Source organism: Asparagus officinalis, chromosome 7 (assembly GCF_001876935.1).
Source record: "Asparagus officinalis chromosome 7, Aspof.V1, whole genome shotgun sequence".
NCBI classification, from domain to species: Eukaryota; Viridiplantae; Streptophyta; class Magnoliopsida; order Asparagales; family Asparagaceae; genus Asparagus; species Asparagus officinalis.
In genome coordinates this window covers 75,530,615-75,552,508 of record NC_033800.1, presented here as the reverse complement: position 1 = coordinate 75,552,508, position 21,894 = coordinate 75,530,615, and the positions used below count along the sequence as shown (strand labels likewise).

Below are 21,894 nucleotides of genomic sequence, written 5' to 3'. Positions count from 1 at the left end.
TGGCATATCCTGCTCTATGTTTCTAGGAAATGAATTATGGTAAGTGATGGAATTTGTTGTCCATTACGGCGAAAGTTAATGTCTAAATTCCTCTTCTGAATTGGGCTTTGCCGGGGAGAAAATAAAAAAGCAGTGCAAATACTGAAGATAGAACAAATTTTCAAAACCACCCCTTTTGTAAAAATATTCCCTAAAAACGTCATGTTTCAACTTTAATTACCAAAACCGATCCAGTTTCAGCCCTGAAACTAGGTCGGTTTTGGTAATTAAAGTTGAAACATGCCGTTTTTTAAAAATAAGTTTAAAAAATTGTTTGTTTTGAAAATTTATCTACTGAAGATATCACCAACTTTTAAATTGAATAGGAGATACATGTTGCTAGAGTATAAAATCATAGCTCTTAATCGTTACAACAACATCGGAGTTTTTGTGTAGCAAAAGGGACTTATGGCATGGTATTAGAGCAACACAGGTTCAATTTCCACTGATTATGCATTTAAAGTGGATTTAAAAAAATTAATATCACTGTTTGACTCCATGTTTAGTCTACAGAAGCAATTGACGCATGTAATGTTTACTTAATTACTCTCTGTATGATTTTATGGAGAGGCTTGTATATGATATTTTTTTCCCCAAGCCAAGAGCTTGGCTTCTTCCATGATGACCAGGCATGCTGAGAGGAGTAGTGTCCATTTTCTCCTTTTACCTTTGTAATCACCATGTGGGTTCCTTTGACAAAAACTACTGCTCTTCAATATGATGCCTCTCATTCTACTCTCTTTAGAATGAATGCATTGGCCTATGAAACATCATGGTCGTCTTTTTTTGGCTATTATATTCAATGTAAAGTTTGTTGGAGAATTATTAAGTAAACTTATAGCATGCAAATAAATCCGAAAATAAAATAAACAGAAAAGTCTGGCCTAATCAGGTAGCAGTCATGCAAACACTGCTCTAGAAGATTGAGGACCCGCCTATCGTCCTGACGCGGATGATCCCCTCTCACCTAGCGGTAAAAGCCTTTGTAAACAACCGACCTCTGTACTCGAACGAGAGTATAGAGCTTCTGCTCAGATGAAGAAGAATGCCCAAATAAAATAAGTAATAGTAGCAAATTGTTGAGAGGAAGAAAAGTAAAGATTTTTTCTCGAGTTTTGAAGGCAGGAGAGAGGGAAAAGAACTTTCGTTGTTGTGTGTTCTCTGAGCTGGTAACAGGAGGTATATATAGGGTTGAGAAACCCTTAGCCGTTGAGAAATCCCCGCGTAACGTTCGACCGTTTGCATGTTCTCCAAAAATTATGCAGTCGTTATACACGTTTTCCACGTGAAAACGTGTAAAATGAAGTTGAAAAATTCAAAATGTAGCGTGCGTGCATACGCGTTGGGCAGGGCTGCATGGCGAGGCGAGGCGTGCGCGCGCGTGTGTTACCCAAAGCCCAAACAAATGAAAGCCCAAAACACCCCCTTTTTAAGGACCCTCAAAGCCCAAAGAGAGGAGAACCAACACCCTCTACTATTCACTACACTAGGCAATGTGGGACTATTCATTAAAGGCAAAATTACCTTTTCTCCACTACAAGGCCAACAGTCCTCCCCAAAAGGCAATATTTGACTGAAATCTCAAAATAAATAAATCAATAAATCATAAAACAAATATAGGTTTGGCAACCTTTCGTATCGTGAATTCGGGAGAAGTAGCTTTCGGTTTTGAACCTTTCATCGCAACCTGAGGGACATAATGGACTAGGCCTTGAATTAGGCCCATTGCACCAGGTATTGATGAAAACACACATAATACGTCTTCATCTATTAAGCAAAGGAGTTGAGCGTTAAAGGTCATGCTCACAATAACCTACTCATGAGAGTTTCTAGGGGTTAGCCCAGCCCCCTCCCCAATCGCGGCCACCACGGTTCCTCTCACGTACATAGGTAAGTCCTCTAAGGATACTATAGTTGGATATCATACCCTCCACAATACATGTGTTGGACTTATTAAGAGTAAAACTCAACCTACCTAGCTATATCATAAGAGCATCGTCACCATAGAGAAGGGGTAGCATAAGATACTACTATAATGATATATGAATATATCTAGGTCGATGCTCCACACGTGTGTCACTAGTCCAGCTTATTTCTACCACATTGAACCTACATTGGGACTACGTCTCCAAATAAAGGTTGGGTTCCTGCTGTCAGTGATCTCATCTATGAGCTTAACCTCATCTCCCTCGATGAATCCAGAACCACCCTCCTGGATAGACCCTTAGTCAATGGGTCAGCAAGATTCTTTCCAGACTTTACAAAGTCTAGAATCACAACTTTGCCTAGCAGACATTGTACAGACTTATATCTTATTTGAATATGTCTGTTAAGTTTTTTATTTACATGCACTTGCTTCAGAAGCTCTATGGTAGATCTAGAATCAAAGTGAATAGAAATTGGAGGAGAGGGTTTAGGGACCAAAGACAGTTCAGAGAGTAGATCTTTTAACCATTCTGCTTCTGTAAAAGTGGTATCAAGTGCAATCAATCCGGACTCCATGGATCATTCCAAGAGTGTCAAACCTGAGAAGGTCACCGATGTTAATTACAAACGGTGGGCTAATCGGATGAGATACTAGCTCACTGATGGTTCCATTGATATATATAAAGTTAGATTAGTAGATAAAGGCTATACTCAGCAAAATGTAGCTATTCCCGAACCTAAGAAGAGATATAGCTTATGTTGTGGGGAGATTGAGCTGGTATACCAGCAACCCTAGAAAGGAGATCTTACATTAACTGAAGCCCTAAAGGCTATCCACATTGAAGATCAGCATAGACAAAATTTCAAAATCAAGACTAAAATGAAAACTAAAGTAAACTTGGTAGAGGATAAGTCTAAATCTAAGAATTTTTCTCGGGTTTTGAAGACAGGAGAGAGGGAGAAGAACTTTCGTTGTCGTGTGTTCTCCGAGCTGGTAAGAGGGGGTATATATAGGGTTGAGAAACCCTTAGCCATTGAGAAATCTCTGCGCAACGTTCGATCGTTTGCATGTTCTCCAAAAACCGCGCAACCGTTACGCATGTTCTCCACGTGAAAATTAAGTTGAAAAAAAATCAAAACATGGCATGCGAGGAGGGCGGCGCGGCAAGGCATGGCGTGTGTGTTAGCCAAAGCCCAAACCAATGAAAGCCCAAAACACCCCCTTCTTGGGACCTTCAAAGCCTAAAGAGAGGAGAACCAATTCAAACTCTCTACTATTCACTCCACTAGCCAATGTGAGACTATTCATTGAAGGCAAAATTGCCTTTTCTCCTCTACAAGGCCAAACAAAGTTAGGGAGTAGATAACTTGTTGCTTTCATCTGCTGATCTCACGAATCCTCCAAAGTTCATACCAATTAATATAGAATCATGTAATCAAATCAAAGAAAAACTAAAACTGTGATATTTAGATTTTTTTTTTTCAATTTGGAGATGAACAATAGAAGAGAAGAAAATATTATTATCTCTTTTCAGAGAAATTATCTCAGTTTTTTCTTTCCTTATAGTCATTTGGATATTTTTAATCTTTTTGTTAGAAAGATTCACTGGTTTATATTATATGAAACTCGCATCGGAATTGTTCGTCATACAATTAATTTCTGCATAATAAGTATTTATTTATTGTTTCTATATAGTAAACCGCAATTTTCTAACAAACAAGAGTTTTTTAATGGATTTGACAAACAAGAGTTGGATTAACTTTTTACAAAGTATGAATATCACAACCTTAGTTAGTCCATAATAAATCATCTTAATTTAGTATGCTTTTCGAGCGTCAAGGGGACTTCAACATCAATTCTAGGCTTAAGCAAAAAGCATTACAGTCAAAAGCTCATTATGTATCTTTCACTTTATTTCTCTACCTCCAACTTGAACAAACTGCACAAGTTTGTGTGACAAACAAGTTATCTTTCCTATCTTAGTTGCCAATATTCCTCCTTCTCTCACAATCCTTCACTTCCAAGCCAAGATTTGCAGTTGTTTCCCTTATCAGATAGGTAGTTGTAGTGTATGCCTGCATCCAATATGAAAGCTACCTCATTGTATAATTTCACCCATTAAGGATAGTCGTTATAAAAGAAATGGTTGCTTCCTTGTCAACCCAAGGTTTTATGGTAAAATATGCATGATCACTACTGATTCATACTTCTGCTCATTTAATGTATAATTGTAGTTTTTCTAAGTAAACGTTAACAATAAATGCAATTTGCAAGAAGTACTATGTAGTCTACTCCGCTATAATAATGGCAGAATCCAAGATTCACTATTCATACTAAGTAAATACTACAGCAAATTACTGTAATATTGTTACTGTAGCACAGACAAGAGGATCTAAGATTTACTATTCATGTTACAGTAAAAACTGTAGCATTATGATTGGAGTGCAAACGTGAGCTGTAACGTTTAAAAACATTACTATAGCATATTATTGTAGCTCAGCGGGATACTGTATCATTAAAAAATATTACTGTAACACTTATAAAAAAACTGTATTTATATACAGAATTACTGTAGCGAAAATTAAAAAATGGAGGCCGTGTTTTGCACGGGGTGCACACTAGTTAGTTCTATTAGGAAAGAAGAGTAACTATTTAGATAGAATCAAACTGTTATAATTAGAAATCGATATTTTAATTCCCTAATCTCAATAAGAGGGTCCAATTTGGTTTTTGTTATGTTTGCGGCCGATGTAATACTCCACTAGAGCTCATGATGATTCCTTAGAAAGCAAAGTAAATTGACACCATCACTAGCCATTACATACTTGCAGATTTTTTTTTTCCTTCCATCTCTTACAAATGATTCAATTACACGTATAACAATTTTAATCTTTCAATTAAACTATTATCTTATCATCTATTGGGCTATGGTGATGGTCTCTAGTTAGGAGCCCATTTGAAATGTAATGTCAGGTCGGTCTAAAAAGCCTGTTAGAAATCTACAGAAAAAATTTATGATCTTCAACCAATTACATGCTTCAATGTAATTACCAGAGTAAGTGCTATAGCTCGTTTCCAATACTCATCAAATCAAGCCTCCACAATTTCAAAATATGCTTAATAGTTGCTAACTTTAGGCGGCAAACAAATCAGATACACATTGCATATCATATTCATATATATATATCAGTCTTCTAATTATGAGTATGAGAATGATTATGTAAGAAAAATTTATATCCATATCTAGAAAAATATATGGACACATATACTAAGGAAGAAAAATATCATATTCATATATATCAGTCTTCTAATTATGAGTACGAGAATGATTATGTAAGAAAAATTTATATCCATATCTGGCAAAATATACGGACACATATTCTACGGAAGAAAAATGGATGCGGTTGCAAACCAAATACGAAAACAAAATTTCACAAAGCATAGTTTATCAATATTTTCAACAAACCTGCGAACATAAAATTCGATCTTTCATCTTTGGATCATAAACTCGGTTAAGACACTAATTTCAAGGCCGAAATTGTTGTAACCATGGTCGACAAAAATATCTAAAAATTTAGATTCGGATCCGGATATTTTATCTACGCTGTAACTGTATCTTATCAGAAAAACAGAACAATATCTGTATCTGTATTCATATCTGATCATACTATAAACATTTACAATGTTTCTTTACTCCCATCTCTCAATTTGAGCAGTGACATTAGCTCTCCTCTCTAACAACTCCTTGAGCTCATCTGTACCAAAAGGTAGAGGCATTGTGCACGGTTCGGAATCATGAGGAGATTTCACCATGGATTCAGTCATGAATTCCTTCACTCTTCCTTGGGCTTTACAAGCCATTGATTCTAAACATAACTCCACCGCATTTTCGGGAATCGTTGGCTTGTACGTCAGTAGTTTTGAGTATTCTGTTAGTAAATGAAGCATGTAATCATATACGTAGTCAATTTTGAGCTCTTCTTGAATGAAGTTGCTTCCCGCCTTCCCAATTGCTTGTGCCTGTTCAGTTGTCAATAGTTTAGCGACAAATGATAATATTCTTAAGATAAATGTGTATAAAATTATCATATCATGCTTAATGCTACTTACTACATATGACTTAGGTTGTATACGCACAAGAAAGTCCTGAGCTTCCTCCTATATTTTATAAATCTGATGCAGTTGGATATATTTTTTTAAAAGGAAACATGGATTAATTCAGCGTTGAATTTAAAACAGGGTTTAATTTTAGGAAAAATGCCCCAGACTTTAGAGGGTTTGGCAGATCACCCCCTAAACTTTTTCAAGTTGAGAAAACCCGCCTGAACTTCAATCTGAGAAAGCCCTCTCAACTTCAATTTGAGAAAACCCCCATGAACTTTGAAGGTGTTGCAGATAAGCCCACTAATTTTTTTTTTGCATCCTGCTAAACATGCTAAATTTGGGGATGTCTCAGAGAACTCCCATAAACTTTAAACTTTTCTCACCAGATCCTAACAAATAACTAAAATGTGCTTGAGAGAGAAAAACTCCCAATTTATAAATGATATTTAAGTTGACCATAGTTTACCGTTTAAAATCATAAAAGCAATTAATGATAGTTTTGTGAAGCATCAAACCTTATCTTGATGTGCATTGCCCCAGTCAACCGCAGCCTTGATCGACCTGCACTTATCATTATCACGTATCGGCAAATAATGCTGCCCCGGCATCAACCCTCGGGTGAAGAAGTCATCGAACCGCGTGTCGACGAATAACGTCGGCGAATCACACGCCAGAATGTATTTCTCGCTCACTGACCACGCCCTTCCTTCTATGTAAATCTTGAACCTTACAACAACAGAAGAATCAAAATTTTAAATCATAACTATCTATTATTTAGTGGATTATAATGAATCAGAAGGGATGTGATAAATATTAAATTTAGAACGAATTGTAACAATCTAATTAATATTAACAAGAGTTTCTTCGTGATATGAGTCCTTTTAAGTCTTTAATGTTTTTTTTAATGAGCCTCTCGCATACTTGAAATTGCTATGAGGCCCCTCAATTGTTTCCAACTGCCTCAGAATTAGTCTCCCAAATCATTGAAATTGCTCTCATGACCCTTAATTCTTGTGTAAGTTGTTTTTAATTAGCCCTCTAATCAAAGAGTAGTAGTAGCTGTGAGTGGGGGTCACCCTTTCCGCATGAGACTTCGCTGAGTTCGGAAGGCCCACCCGAATAGAAGCTATAAATATAGCTTCTAATTCGTGCCCTAGATGGGCATGCAGGCAGAGGGTGAGAACGCAAAAAGGCGGTTGTGCAAAAGAGGGTTCGTACAAGCGAGCAAAAAAAAAAGTCGGCTGTGTTCTCTTTTGGCGGCGTAAGAGCAGAGGGGAAAACTGAAGGTGTTTTTCGGCTCAAGAAGAGAAAAATCGCAGCGGCTTTTGTTAGGGTTTTGAGCATCCATTGGTGGAGATATTTGTGAGAGATTTGAGAATTTGTGTGAGTGTTTAATTTGTATGATTGTAAACCCTATTTGTATTCTCTCTCTAATAGTAGATCTCCCCCCTCCTTGCCTCGTGGACGTAGGCAAATTGCCGAACCACGTAAAATTGGTTGTCTCGCTGGTTGTGTAATTTGTAATAGCTTATTTAGGTTCCCTCGACAGGTCAGTCCTAGAACTGATGAGAGGAAGAGCTGATATCCTAATTTGTTGAGATATTTTACTTTTGGTTCTTGTTTCCTTTGTGAAACGTGAATTCTTATTGCGACCTAACTCTCTTATTGTGCTGCTGAAATTTTCGCTGCGCACAACAAGTGGTATCAAAGCCCAGATTTTAGATCTAGGGTTTTAGAATTAGGTGGAGGAAGATTCTTGTGTGAAGCTTGGTTCTTGGAGTTCTACGCTTTGGTGGAGATAGCATTAGGAGTTGTCGTTGGAGATTTCGCTTTCCTCGTGTGGACAGGAGATCTATTTGAAATCCGATCTAGGGTTCAGTTAGGTAATTCTTAATTTTTATCAAAGTTTGATTTTTTCTCTACAACTTGGAGTTAGTTTGCAATGGGAGAAGAATGTGAAAGCAGCAAGTTGATGGCGAGTACAGTTCAAGTTAGTTTTCAGAACATCAAAATTAGTGTGGTAAAGTATGACGGTAAAATCAACTTTGCTTTGTGGATGAACGACGTACATGATGCGCTTAATGATCAGAACTTGGAGGAGACCATCATGGTCCATAAGAGACCACCAAAATATGAAGAGGCGATATGGGAAAAGATGAATATGAACGCTTGTGGGGTGATCAGGTCCTGTTTAGAACAGGAGTTGAAGTATGATGTGATTAGGGTGACGTCTGCAATGAAGATGTGGGAAATTATCAACAATAAGTACCTTACGAAGAATGTTAAGAACCGGTTGCACTTGCTGCATAGGTTATTCAAATTTTAAATGTCCAAAGGCACCTCGTTTGCGGTTCATGTGAATAACTATACGAAGTTATTATCGGACTTAGCGAATGTTGATGAGAAGATTTCGAATGAGTACAAGACTATTATCTTATTGGGCTCCTTACCGGATGAGGAGTATAACACCTTTGTGCTCACTTTGTTGAACGGGAGATCTTCTATCAGCTATAGTAAAGTTATTAATGCATTGACAAATTATGATTTGAGAAGGAAGGACAATGAGACTTTCCGTGCTAGTACTTCAGGCGAGGTCTTGTCGACGAGAGATAGAAGCCCATATCCGAAAGGTGATAATAGATGGAGGTCAAAGTCAAGAAACCGCCACCAATTAGCAAAGAACCAATGTGCATTCTGTAAGGAGAAGGGATATTGGAAGAGAGACTGTTCGAAGCTCAAGGAGAAGGAGAATGACAAGGAAAAAAGGCCCGAAGGCCAATGAGGTGAATATTGAGAAAGACGATGATTCCGATGATTCGAGCTTTTCTCTACTGATTACTCCGGAAGTGAACCACTTTGATGCATCAGATTGGATGCTTGATTCTGGTGCTACCTATCATGTGACCCCTAGGCGAGATTGGTTTGCATCTTTTGAGAAGCTCGATGGGGGAGTTGTAGTCATGGAAAATGATCAGTCATGTGGCATTTGTGGGATATGTACTGTGCGGATTCGAATGCACGATGGAGTAGTTCGTGAATTGAAGGAGGTAAGATTTGTTCCTCAGCTGAAGAATAATCTTATCTCAATTAGAGCTTTGGAGGCAAAAAGATTCAAGGTGACCTTTGAAGACGCTGTAGCAAAGGTTACTAAGGGATCTTTGGTGGTGATAAAGGGAGTTCGTAGTCAAAATTTATACTATCTGAAGGGGAGCACCGAGATTGGCCAGGTCGCTTTGGCTATTTCAGAGGTGGACATGAGTAGACTTTGGCATTATAGATTGGAGCACACAGGTGAGAAGTCACTACAGGCGCTGTGCAAGTAGGGACTATTGAAGGGAGCCAAGAGTGAAAATTTTGAGTTATGTGAGTGTAGGTTGTCTAAAAATCATAACAGATAGCTAATCTCCATCAAACACCGATGATGGAAGTTACAATTCGACGGCTTCCAAAATGCTACAAATTAAAAACTTTCACGTAGATCGATGAATGTTACAATCTGATGACCTTTACAACAACCGATGAAAGCTCTAGTTTAACAGCCTTCACAATCAACATCGGGAGTTACAATCTGACGACTCTCATATTTTCAAAGAGCCAAGATGAAGATTACAAGATGACGATCTTTGCAACGCTCCAGCAAAAGAGACCATAAATTGACGGTCTCTTCACATCAAAATGCAGAGGTCATCCCTGCGTTTCATTATCAAAACACAAAGGTCATCCATGTGTTACAACATCAAAATGCAGAGGTCATCCCTGTGTTACAACATCAAAACGCAGAGGTCATGCCCACGTTTCAGAGTCAAAACACAGAGTTCATCCCCAACGCTCCAACTCAAAACACAGAGTTCGCAGACTCAAAATGCGGAGTTCATCTCTGCGTCCCAACTCTGCGTTTCAGATTTACAACACAACGTGACCTGTGTGTTCAGCCACCAAAATAGGCCCAACTCTGCGTTTCAAGTCTAAAACGCAGATTTCGGGCCCTGAACGCTATTTTTCAGCGTTTGACTCGTTCAAAGCACGAACTGAACGATTTCAAAACTATTTTTTCCATGATTTAGGGAGCAGATTAAGGGGATGGTTACACCCCATTCAGCCCTACTTAGGAGGGAATAAAGGGGGCGGTTACACCCCTTAATCCTCTATAAATAGCGGGAAACTCAATTGAGTTCAGGCTCAGGGATTGATCCTCTTTTCAGCAGCAAAGAAGAGATCTTTTGGATAGATCATCTTTAAGGGAGAATGACATTTATCTTGGGAGAGCTCAGATCATTCTTCGGCAACATGAGCTTTCTTCATCCTTAGCTTACAAACCGATTTCGGTTAAATTAACTCTTTCATAGAGTTTCAAACTCGTTTAGAGTTATCAACTCATCAAGAGTTCTTTAAAACTTTCTTTATAAGTTCTCCATAACGTCAAATCGTGAGGAGGAGATACCGTTTTAGTGAATCAAGACGTTCGGATCGTCAACAGAGAGCAAACTCGACGCGAGTATTCGAGGGAGGCACTCTATCGCCACCGTGAAGAACCCAGATTTAAACAAAGGGGAGAATCCAGATAAATTCTTCTCTTGTGTAATCGGAAATTCAAATTGTAATCAAGATTGAGAGAATAAAATATTCAATTCTTTCATTGTCTTTTTACAAATTTTCCACCAAACAGTGAGCACCGTGTTCTTGGCAAAAAGACGAAGGTGAAGTTCGTGACAGCCATTCACCAGACGAGGGGCATTCTAGACTATGTGCACATAAATATTTGGGGTCCTACCAAGACGACATCACTTGGTGGTCGATATTGGTTCGTCACGTTTGTTGATGACTATTCTCGACGATATTGGGTGTACACCATGACAAAGAAGAATGAAGTCCTAGATATATTTATGGAGTGGAAGAAGAGATTGGAACTGCAGACTGGGAGAAAGATCAAGACGTTACGATCCGATAACGGTGGTGAATATACTTCAAACCCCTTTCTGCAGCTATGTCGAGATGAGGGCATAGAGAGACACTTCATAGTTAGTCATACACCATAGCAGAATGGGATGGCAGAGAGACTGAATCGGTCTTTACTAGAGAAGGTCAGATGCTCAGGTTCAGGATTTTATTACGGTTCGGAGATAGAGGATAGATATATGAATGCTAACATGGTATGCCGACACAGTTGTGTATGCACTTCCGGTGGAGAGTATCGATGGGATGATGCTTACTATATTCAGAAAGGCCGAGCATAGTTCAGAGGCTAATTCGTGGCAGGTAGCTATGCAGGAGGAGAAGAAATCTCTTCATAAGAACGATACGTGGGAGTTTGTTGAGTTTCCAAAGGGACGGAAGGCGATTGGTTACAAAAGGGTATACACAAAGAAGGAGGGCATTGAGGGCACTCCGTTGAGGTTCAAAGCTAGGTTGGTTGTGAAAGGCTATATACTGGAGGAATGTATTGACTATAATGAGGTTTTCTCTCCGGTGGTGAAGCACTCTTTGATTCAGATTTTGCTAGCTTAGGTGGCACAATATGGTTTGGAGTTAGATCAGTTGGATGTGAAGACGGTATTTCTTTATGATGATCTTGATGAAAGAATATATATTACTCAGCCATTGGGATTCTGAGTTGCAGGGAAAGAAAAATTGGTTTGCAGATTGAAGAAATCGCTATACGGTTTGAAGCAGTCTCCTCAACAGTGGTATAGATGATTCGATGGTTTTATGATTGGTCATTCGTATACTCGGAGCCAGTTTGATCTTTTTGTATATTTTCGTAAGTTGAAAGGAGGTGCATATATCTATTTGTTACTTTATGTCGATGACATGTTGGTTACCTCTATTTCCAGATCTGCTATAGATGAGTTGAAGGCACAACTTTCAAAGGAGTTTGAGATGAAGGATTTGGGTGAGGCAAAATGCATTTTAGGGATGGAGATCGGCAGAGATAAGAAGAAGGACAGAATTTGTTTAACACATGTGGTTTATTTGAAGAAGGTTCTACAACGATTTTATGTTAGCATGGATACGAAGCCAGTTAGTGTACCTTTGAAAAAATTCTCATTTGAAACTTTCAGCTGACCTTTCACCAAAGATAGTTGAAGATAGAGAGTTGATGTCGAAGACTCCATATGCAAGCGCGGTCGGGAGCTTGATGTATGCGATGGTATGTACGAGACCGGATTTGTCACAGGTGGTGAGCATGGTTTCGAAATACGTGCACGATCCAGGAGTGGGTCATTGGGACGCCGTGAGATGGATTTTGAGGTACATTCGAGGTATGCTTAATATTGGTTTGGTTTATGAGCGGGACACTACAGGTGGGCAGTTGTGTTTTAGCTATGTTGATTTGGATTATGTCGGGGATTTAAATAAGCGCCGGTCTACTATTGAGTATGTGTTTATTTTAACCCGTGCGCCGATGTGTTGGAGATGCACCTTACAGTCTACGGTGGCTTTGTCTACGATGGAGGCAGAGTATATGACGGTTACGGAGGCTGTGAACGAGGCTATTTGGCTTCGATGACTTTTGGAGGAACTTGGTATATCGCAGTGGTCCGTCACCATTCATTGTGATAGCATGAGTGCTATCTATGTGGCGAAGAATCAGGTTTTTCATGCGAGGACGAAGTACGTTGATGTTCGTTATCACTTCGTTCGGGATGTTCTTGAAGATGTCGATATGGAGATTGTGAAAGTCCACACGAAGGATAATCCGGCAGATATGCTCACTAAGGTGGTTCTGAGCAACAAGTTTGATCATTGTCGAAACTTATTGCACATTCGTGACTGTTGAGGCCATTGACGGCCATTTGGATGAACTACGTGAAGGCTTGATTCCTTGAACAAGAGGATACATAGACAGTCATTTATGATGTAGCCAATTTGGTGAGTAGATACCGACGTTTGGAGTTTTTTCGCATTCTCATTTGGGTCTCAACTTGTTGTGGATTGAGTCCGTTATCATGAGTTGTTTCACTTCGTACTGGACACAACAAGTGAGACGTTTGGTTTTGGTTGGTGTAGGCTCAGTTTTGGAAAAACTTCATCAAGGTGGAGAATTGTGAGTGGGGGCCACCCTTTTCGCGAGAGACTTCGCTGAGTTCGGAAGGCCCACCTGAATAGAAGGTATAAATATAGCTTCTAATTCGTTCCCTAGATGGGCGTGCAGGCAGAGGGTGAGAACGCAAAAAGGCGGCTGTGCAAAAGAGGGTTCGTGCAAGAGAGCAAAAAAAAAAGTCGGTTGTGTTCTCTTTTGGCGGTGTAAGAGCAGAGGGGAAAACCGAAGGTGTTTTCGGCTGAAGAAGAGAAAAATCACAGCAGCTTTTGTTAGGGTTTTGAGCATCCATTGGTGGAGATATTTGTGAGAAATTTGAGAGTTTGTGTGAGGGTTTAATTTGTGTGATTGTAAACCCTATTTGTATTCTCTCTCTCTAATAGTAGATCTCCCCCCTCCTTGCCCCGTGGACGTATGCAATTTGCCGAACCACGTAAAATTGGTTGTCTCGCTGGTTGTGTGATTTGTAATAGCTTATTTAGGTTCCCTCGACAGGTGAGTCCTAGAAGTGATGAGAGGAAAAGCTGATATCCCACTTTGTTGAGATATTTTACTTTTGGTTCTTGTTTCCTTTGTGAAACGAGAATTCTTATTGCGACCTAACTCTCTTGTTGTGCTGCCGAAATTTCCGCTGCGCACAACAGTAGTAGCATACAAGAACTGGGGAACGTAATTGCAATTTCATTGATTTGAGGCTAATTTAAAAATACGAAGAATTTAAAAGACCAATGTTGGATACCCCAATTAATATGAATTTTCGATTTGAAAAGCAGAATCTTCAATGTCAAAATATACAAAATTATTCATACCTGTGTGTGCATTGGCTAGCCAAGTCTGAGGTTTTGAATCCTTTGTTTATCTCTTTGCCCCAATCCTGCATGAGAACAGCAATAGTTAGTGGGGTAGCAGTAATGGATCCTGCACTGGGCTGGGCCAAGAAAGGCCTACTCTAATGCTAAGCATGGTAATGTGCTCTTCAATATCATTTTTCTCCAAAATATTCATAAGCCTTTAAATGTCAAACCTAGTGTTAGGAGACATTCTCCTCCAATCTAGCTACTTGAAGGGTACGGTGATTTTTGGATGAAACTAAGAACTGCCATTTATAAAACATATATAAAACTATCCAAATTTAAAGTGATTTTACATTAGATATGGCAAAACATCACAAATTCTAAAAGAACAATCCACATGAAAAAGTGGTTGTTTGAGCGTTACAGATTGCAGAGTGGGGATAGGGGGAAAGTTTAGACATTTTATTACCCAAATTGTATGGTACAGAAGACTCTACTCGCACGTGATATATCTTATACTATAACTATATATAATGCAATGGATTTTTTGTCATAGAAACCAACTTTAAAATAAGGTTATTCTATAGAAACCAAATTCATTTTCAATTTATACATAAACCACATTTAAAGTAGTATTTTTTGTTGCAATCAACCACCTAGGCTACTTTTCAGTTAAGTTTTTATGGTATTTAAGTGAAAAATTAAATACCATAAAGTCACATCATTTTTTGCCAAAATACCATAAAGTCACTTCATTTCTCACGCTATCATTCTTAACGACTAAAACTTTAGAAAACCACCCCTCTCTATCATTCTGTTACTATATAACCAATCAAGTCCATTTCATCCAATTTTCTATTCAAAAATTATATTTTGGTGGTTTTACCTCTATATAGGTTTAATTTTGTTGGACTTTGGGTATCAAAGTTAAATTTTGTTGAATTTCGGGTAGCATAATTAATTTTTTTTGAAATTTAGGATATCAAAATTAAATTTGGGTGAATTATGGGTATCAAAGTTAAATTTCATTAAACTTTAGGTATTTTTAGGCAAAAATGAAACTTTGAGGTATCAAAGTGAAAAATGAAGTGACTTTATGGTATTTTGGAAAAAAAAAAGAAAGAAAGAAAGAAAAACACTTTCAGGTGTCAAAGTTAACATGGGAAATAATTTGGGGTGTTTTAATATTGATCCCAAAGTTCAACAAATTTAAACATGTGTAAGGGTAAATTCATCAAACTATCATCATCATCATCATCATCATTATCATTATTTTGGATGCAAAATTGGATGGAAAAGGACATGGGAGGTTCTATGATAACAGAATAGTAGTTTGCGATGGTTTTATGAAATTTGAGTAATTAAAGATTGTAATTGTTACAAATAAAATTTGTTTCTGTGTTTTTAAGGGAATTATTAAAGTTAAAATCTGAAAATGTAAAAATTTCAAATAAAACCTGAGCATAGAGCCTAGCATTCCAATCTTTGTTCTTATTGGCATTGCACTTCATGAGATCTTGCCTAGTTCTCGCCACACCAGGATTTCCCTTCCAATAAGCATGGTGGTCCCTGTCTTTCCACTTTATTTTCTTATTTCCCTCCTTGATCTCTTTGCTCAGTGTCACCCACGGCTTTATATTGATCTCAGGCCTGCACAAAATGAAACATTTACTACATAATATTCCTCGTAAATTTTGGTTAATCGCACTTTGCCCTAACAAAATGTGTTTGCGTATTACATCTCAATCGCTTAATTGCAGATAGACCCCAATGCATTATGGAGGTACAACATTTGTACCCTTTAAACTATCTTATTAGTACTTACACATTTTGAAACTCGTATGAGATTATTTCTAATGTTAACTTTGATGTCGCATGGAAATCATGTCACCATAAATTATCTTTTTGCCCAAATTTTTTTTAAACAAACTAAAGCGTCATGTTATGTGAAGGCATAAATTAAAGCATGAACACCTCAAAATCAAGGGAGGGTGTGAGCGCTAGTAAAATAGTTTGGAAGTTACACAAATGGCCACACCTAATGGTTAACCTGCTTCAATACTAAACATGATCCTATAAAGCAATTAAGTTACCAAATTATTCAAGGCTAGCATTTTCGAAAAAAAACTACATAAAACTGATAAACAAAGGATAAGCCAAAACTTTCACGTGCATATAAATACGTACCATCCCCAGAAAGACCAATCCGGGAACACAATATCGACGGTAGCATCCTCCTTACAATACCGAAACAAAGGCGGTGGGGGCCCACTAAGGCCCAAATAATCATGGGCCCTAACGGTCGGCATGTCCTCACAATTAAACATCAAATCCAAATCCGGGACCCGGCCAGGGTACAAATTCAACAACTGCAAAATCCCCCACAGCGTGAAGACGTCTCTAGTTTGAAACACGTTATGATACTTTTCCAAATAGGCCCGGCCTTTTATTACAGTCAGCCGGAAAGCAGCCATGGGCTTAGCCCGTAGAAGGGTGGGCCTTGAGATGCCTTTTGAGGCCCATGGGCTTAGATCTTGGTGGATCCAACGGAAGTACGACGGGCAAGTTGGAGGTTTTGGGCTTATTCGGTCTTTTGGGCTCTGAGAAGGGGAGGGGGAGGCGGAGGGGGGAGGAGTTGGGGATAAGAGGTTCGGGGCGGAGGTTAAGGGTTTAGGGGCACAGGTTAAGGGTTCAGTGAGGTTCTGGGGGCAGTGGAGGTGGTAAATGATTTGGTTAGGGTTTGGTGTGGGGGAGGAGAGGATTGCATTTGAGCTGAGGAAGGGTAAAAACTGCAAAAAAAAGAAAATATTGCGGGTTAATTTGTGAAGTATAATTTTCTTGAACAGAAATAAATACGCATATGTATAAGTAAAAATCGATGAAATGTAAATACATTTTTTGAACAAATTTCAGAAAATAAGCAATTATATATAAAATAAACCTTCGTGTATTTAGTGAATTATCAACACATCCCTATAAATTATGCAGTTACATCATATGATGTAGGTCCTGATCATTTTCTTATGAATAGACTTGGATTAATTCATCAACCACAATTATTTATTACCTAGCTCATTATTTTTTAATTAGTTGAATCAATATGAACAATACAGAAGGCTGTTTGTTTAGTACACCAAAACTTAGCTATACAGGATTCAGATCCAATTCTTTTTTTTCTTTTTTTTTTCCTGTAGAGTCCTTTCAGAATCTTGAGTTGCGATGCCTGAACTTCTTGGTCAACTACAAGTAATTAGCTGACCATCACATCAAGAACATAGTTTTAGAGCAAGATGAGATCTAGTTATCTTCCATTATATTGTGTAAATTAGTCCATGATGTCAACTTTATCACTCCAATTAAAAAAAAAATCTCCATTTCTTCAACTCTTATAAGATCAGCGTCCCTTTCTTATATTGATAGAAAATTCTTAGATGGTATCAGACGTTGTCTGAGTAGACAATAGAAAAGTTGGTGTGCACATGTTTTTCTCTGAATTTATTATATTCTTCGCAAGAATGGGTCTAAAAAACTACAAAGTTGACATCCATTAGGATGTATATTAACCATCTTTTTATTCACGTTAATTACTTTTCAACGGAAGTTTCTATTTTGAAACAGAACAAAGGAAAGTGTAACAGGTTCCTTGAGAAACTTTTCATCCTCTCTTTCCTTCGTCAAAGACACCCTCAGAAGTTGAGATGAAATTACTTCATACCTTTTGTTTTCATTTATTTTTTATTTTTATTTTTTTTCCATTCAACCTAAGACAGCAACCCTATGCGTGCATAATGCAAACTTCATGCAAGCATCAAATTTCAAGGGTTAATAGCACATAAACCCCTGAGTGAGTATTTTTGACTTTTTTTTTAACCTCAGGGAGCTTAAGCAAACATTCTTGGGGATAAAAGAGTCAAAAAAAATTTTACCCATGAGGTGTATCTGTGTGTTTCAATTTTTAGGAGCTCTTTGGTTGGATGGATGTTGAGTTTCAAATGTAAATAAAATAACCAGATTTGTAAATACATTGTGTGGCTTACAACTTTGTTATTAGGAAAGATATATACTCACATTTTTGTAGAGAATATATTGAAATAAATGCTTTGATTGGAGGATAAGATGCAAGCTTCAAAAAAAAAACGAAATTAAAAAGTAAATATAATTCCACCTCATTCATCTTTCTAAGTCCAAATAAGAAAACCAACTACAATCAAGTTTCCTTATTTGGAAAAATTTTGTAGTTTTTGCCTAATTGTTTTTCAACCAAACACTAAGCTTTCATTTGGAAATAAGTCTCCTACTATATAATTGCAGATATCCAAACATCGAATTTGAAGTTTTTCTTGCAACAAATGTTGCGTGCAACATTTGCTGCAATTTATTAGCTAACCAAAAGCCCATAATAAGTGGCATGATAGGATATTACAAGGGCATGTGTATAATTAACCTTCTAATAATTGATGAATCAAATCAGTGGGTTAGAGCATGTACATCTTCAAGTGGACGAACAGATTTTCAAAATACTAAATTAAGTGCATATCAGCTCAGACTGATTATGCATAAGGATTTATCATCATCTACATGCATCTACTAACCTACAATCTTCAAATCAACAACTCCAACGATGAGGCTCTTTACTCTCTTTCTTTCTTTCATTGAAAGTGATTTAAAAAAAAGTAAGAAATAATAAGAAAACATAATTCGTCATAATTTTCCTCCTTGATTAATACCCTCTAAAAGCTCAGAAACAAATTAATAAATGCGAGATTTAACATGGAAAAGAATTTATCGTTCCACTAATTTTCTTCAGTAAAAAATGAGAGATATATCTTAACATGAGCAAACTTACAGATGTGTCGATCCATTGTGTCGAAAAAATCACACCACCAACGAGAAGAACGAAGAACACGATTACTGCTTTCGACGACAAAGAGACTGCAGCAAAAATGCTCTTTATTGACCCCCAAAACTTGCTATTCTCCATAATAACCTCTCTTAAATCAAACGATTTTGTTCAATATAAGAGAGCCAAAAGTTTGAGGAGAGTTTGATAAAACATGCGACTTGTTATAACCGATGACAATTAATTTCACAAGTTCGATGTATATGATTAATTCCCTATATTTTGGTAACGGGAGAGGAAGAAGCAAAGCTTTTTTTGTGACTAATTTTTTTTTGGATTTTGTAGAGAAATGAAAGGAAGAAAGAAAGTAATTAAAAGGGTAATAATGGCTTGCCCTCCTATATTGAAAATTTCATGGAGTACTCCTCCCTTTAACTATGGGGAATGGGAGGATTATATATTTCTTTTAGATATAGTGTAGAATTTGTTTTGATTGGTGGGAGTTTTAAACGAAGAAAAGTATTAATTGGTGAAAGTATGGACTGAATTTGTTTATTCCACAGTCCCAGTCTTTACGATTCAGATTTATTGTTTATTTACGTTTGACTGAGAGTTTCGGAAAAGGAATCTATTTTAGTTTATAGTTGCGATTTGTTTTGAGTAACAAAACAAATTTATTGTGGATGTGAAAGAACCTTTAATCTCTCCATGATTTGGGTTTAGAGATCTAACTATTTCTAAAAGGATGGAGATTAATTGTACGCAGTGAACGTAATTGATCGTTGGAGTTTTCAATCTATGTGCCCACTTAAATCTATGATATTTTTAAATTTATATCCCCCAAATCTAATTAACTAATTTAATAACCCCATCAATAACTCATTTTTGTTAAGATTTACTTAGATCCTTATTATCTAGTTTTTAGTGCTAGGGAATAGATACAGTATGTGCTATTTATTTGTAATTTTTTTTCTTTACTTGAATCAAAATGTTCGGATGTCTATTAATTATAAACTCTTCATTTTGAGGAATTAACTCATTCATCCACACTTCAGAGTTACCTTAACCCTTTCAGATTTTGCGCATTGGAAAATTAAGATGTGGATAAACTCAATTTAGTCCATGTGATCATGACATGTGGATAAACTCAATTTAGTCCGTGTGATCATGACTTACTTTTCTTAATTTTAAACCTATTACTGAAAAACATCTTGAGTTATCCCTTAATTGCACTGTTAGCTAACATATTTGGTATAAAATTAAAAATAGTATAAATAAGAGAGGTATATATATATATATGCGAAAAACCAAAAATAAAGTGACGCTCATGGGAGTTGGATATTAAAGAAAATCCATGAATTTCTTCGAGATATAAATGAGTGAATCATAGTCAAATAACCGCAATTGGCCCCTAGCTAACGTTCGAGAGGATCTATTAATGGGATTGACCACTGTGAGCCGGGCCTCATTGGGCTTTGGGATTTCCAATCAAGTCGGGAAGTAAAAGCATTTCATGTGAAATGAGTGAGCCTCTATCTTCAAAAGAAGCTAGCCCGCCCTGGGAAGAATCGCATTGAAATAGGCCCAACAGGCAATATTCAATTATAGAGCCCAGTCCAACGTAATTTTAATGATATTTTAACGTAATTTTAATGAGAAAGTAATAAAATTGATGTTGGGAGTTTGGCATTATTTACTAAAGGGTTAATTGCACAGAACCCCTCTGAACTTAGGGGTGTCTCACAACACCCTTATGAACTTTTAAAGTTTTCTCACTGCACCCAATAGCTATAATTTACAAATAACTAATTTTTCCTTGAGAGAGAAAACCCTCAATTGAGATGACATTATATAATACTTGTTAACAAAAAATGATGCATTTTAGTTATTTGCAAATTATGGATCCCATGAGAAAAGTTAAAGTTCAGCAAGGTTATGTCAGATAAGAAACAGCTCGAGGGTTTATATGCAAAAGCCCCTCCCAAAACAATTCAAAGGGGTTATGTGAAATCAACCCTTTATTAAAATACATAATAATTTTATTCACTTTTAGCTATCATTTTTTATGGCTCCGGTCCTTACTTACCCCCTAAACTGTCAATTTTGTCTCTTTCTTACACCATGAACTATTTTTCCATCCCACTTTATCCCCTCTAAACTATCATTTTTCTCTCTCTATATCTATTTAAATATATCAATAAAGTAAAAAATGAAAAGTGGTAATTAATTAGGTACTCAAAGTGACAGTTTAGGGAGTAAGACGGATGAAATTAATAGTTTAGAAGGCAAAGTGGGATGAAAGATAGTTCAAATTAGGGCTGAGCATGGTTCGGTCCAAACCGAAAAAACCGACCGAACCGACCCGAACCGATCTGAAAAAATCGGTTTTATGAGTAGGGTGGTTCGGGTCGGCTTGAAAACTTTTCAACCCGAACCGACCGAATATAGTGCAATACTACTCATTCTGATCTCAAACACTACCCGACCCGTCTCCAAAGAGTCAAATACTCAAACTCTAAACTCATTTTCTGGATCATTATGAGTTGAAAACAATATCATTATATCAGTGTTTAATGCTTTATAATCTCCTACTTTGTTGATATTTTTTTAACACATTTTGTTGTTTGATAAGAAGTTTGATAAAGTTAGAACCGAACAAACCGAACCGAACCGTACCGAACCGACTTGCAACAGTTCGGTTCGGTTTTGAATTATAGGCGGTTCGGTTCAGTTGTTCAAATTTTGGTAAAAACCGAACCGAACCGACCGTTGCACACCCCTGGTTCAAATGGTAAGCAATTAATTCAATAGTTTAAGAGGTATGTAGAGACTAGAAATAGTTTAAGGGAAGTAGTATATTGAGCCTATTTTTTATTTGTAGTAGTTTAATAATAAATAGTTTGTGAAAAACATTTTTGAAATATGAGACGAGCTCATTAACTTCTCAGTCTCCGTAATAGTTATTAATAAGAAATTTTCCGACAATATTAGGTCATGAAAGATATAAAATTCGTGGAGATGGGAGATTCATTTTAAAAGGCAGTTGACAGGTAATTTAGTGTTGCAATATCTCAATTTGATGAATCTTATTAATTCAAAGAACTTCTTGTATCATGAGGATAAAAGAGATTGGATATGGGAGACGAAAAAA

General features: G+C 37.1%; 1 protein-coding gene across 1 annotated transcript; it reads right to left on the bottom strand.

Moving 5' to 3' along the window:
* LOC109849543 (protein O-glucosyltransferase 1-like) lies at positions 5,558-16,530 on the bottom strand (the record flags this gene model as incomplete). Its single annotated transcript, XM_020419386.1, has 5 exons — positions 5,558-5,986; positions 6,586-6,796; positions 13,919-13,983; positions 15,361-15,553; positions 16,091-16,530. Coding segments are annotated over 5 exons (1,239 nt in total), but the record flags the coding sequence as incomplete, so codon positions are not given.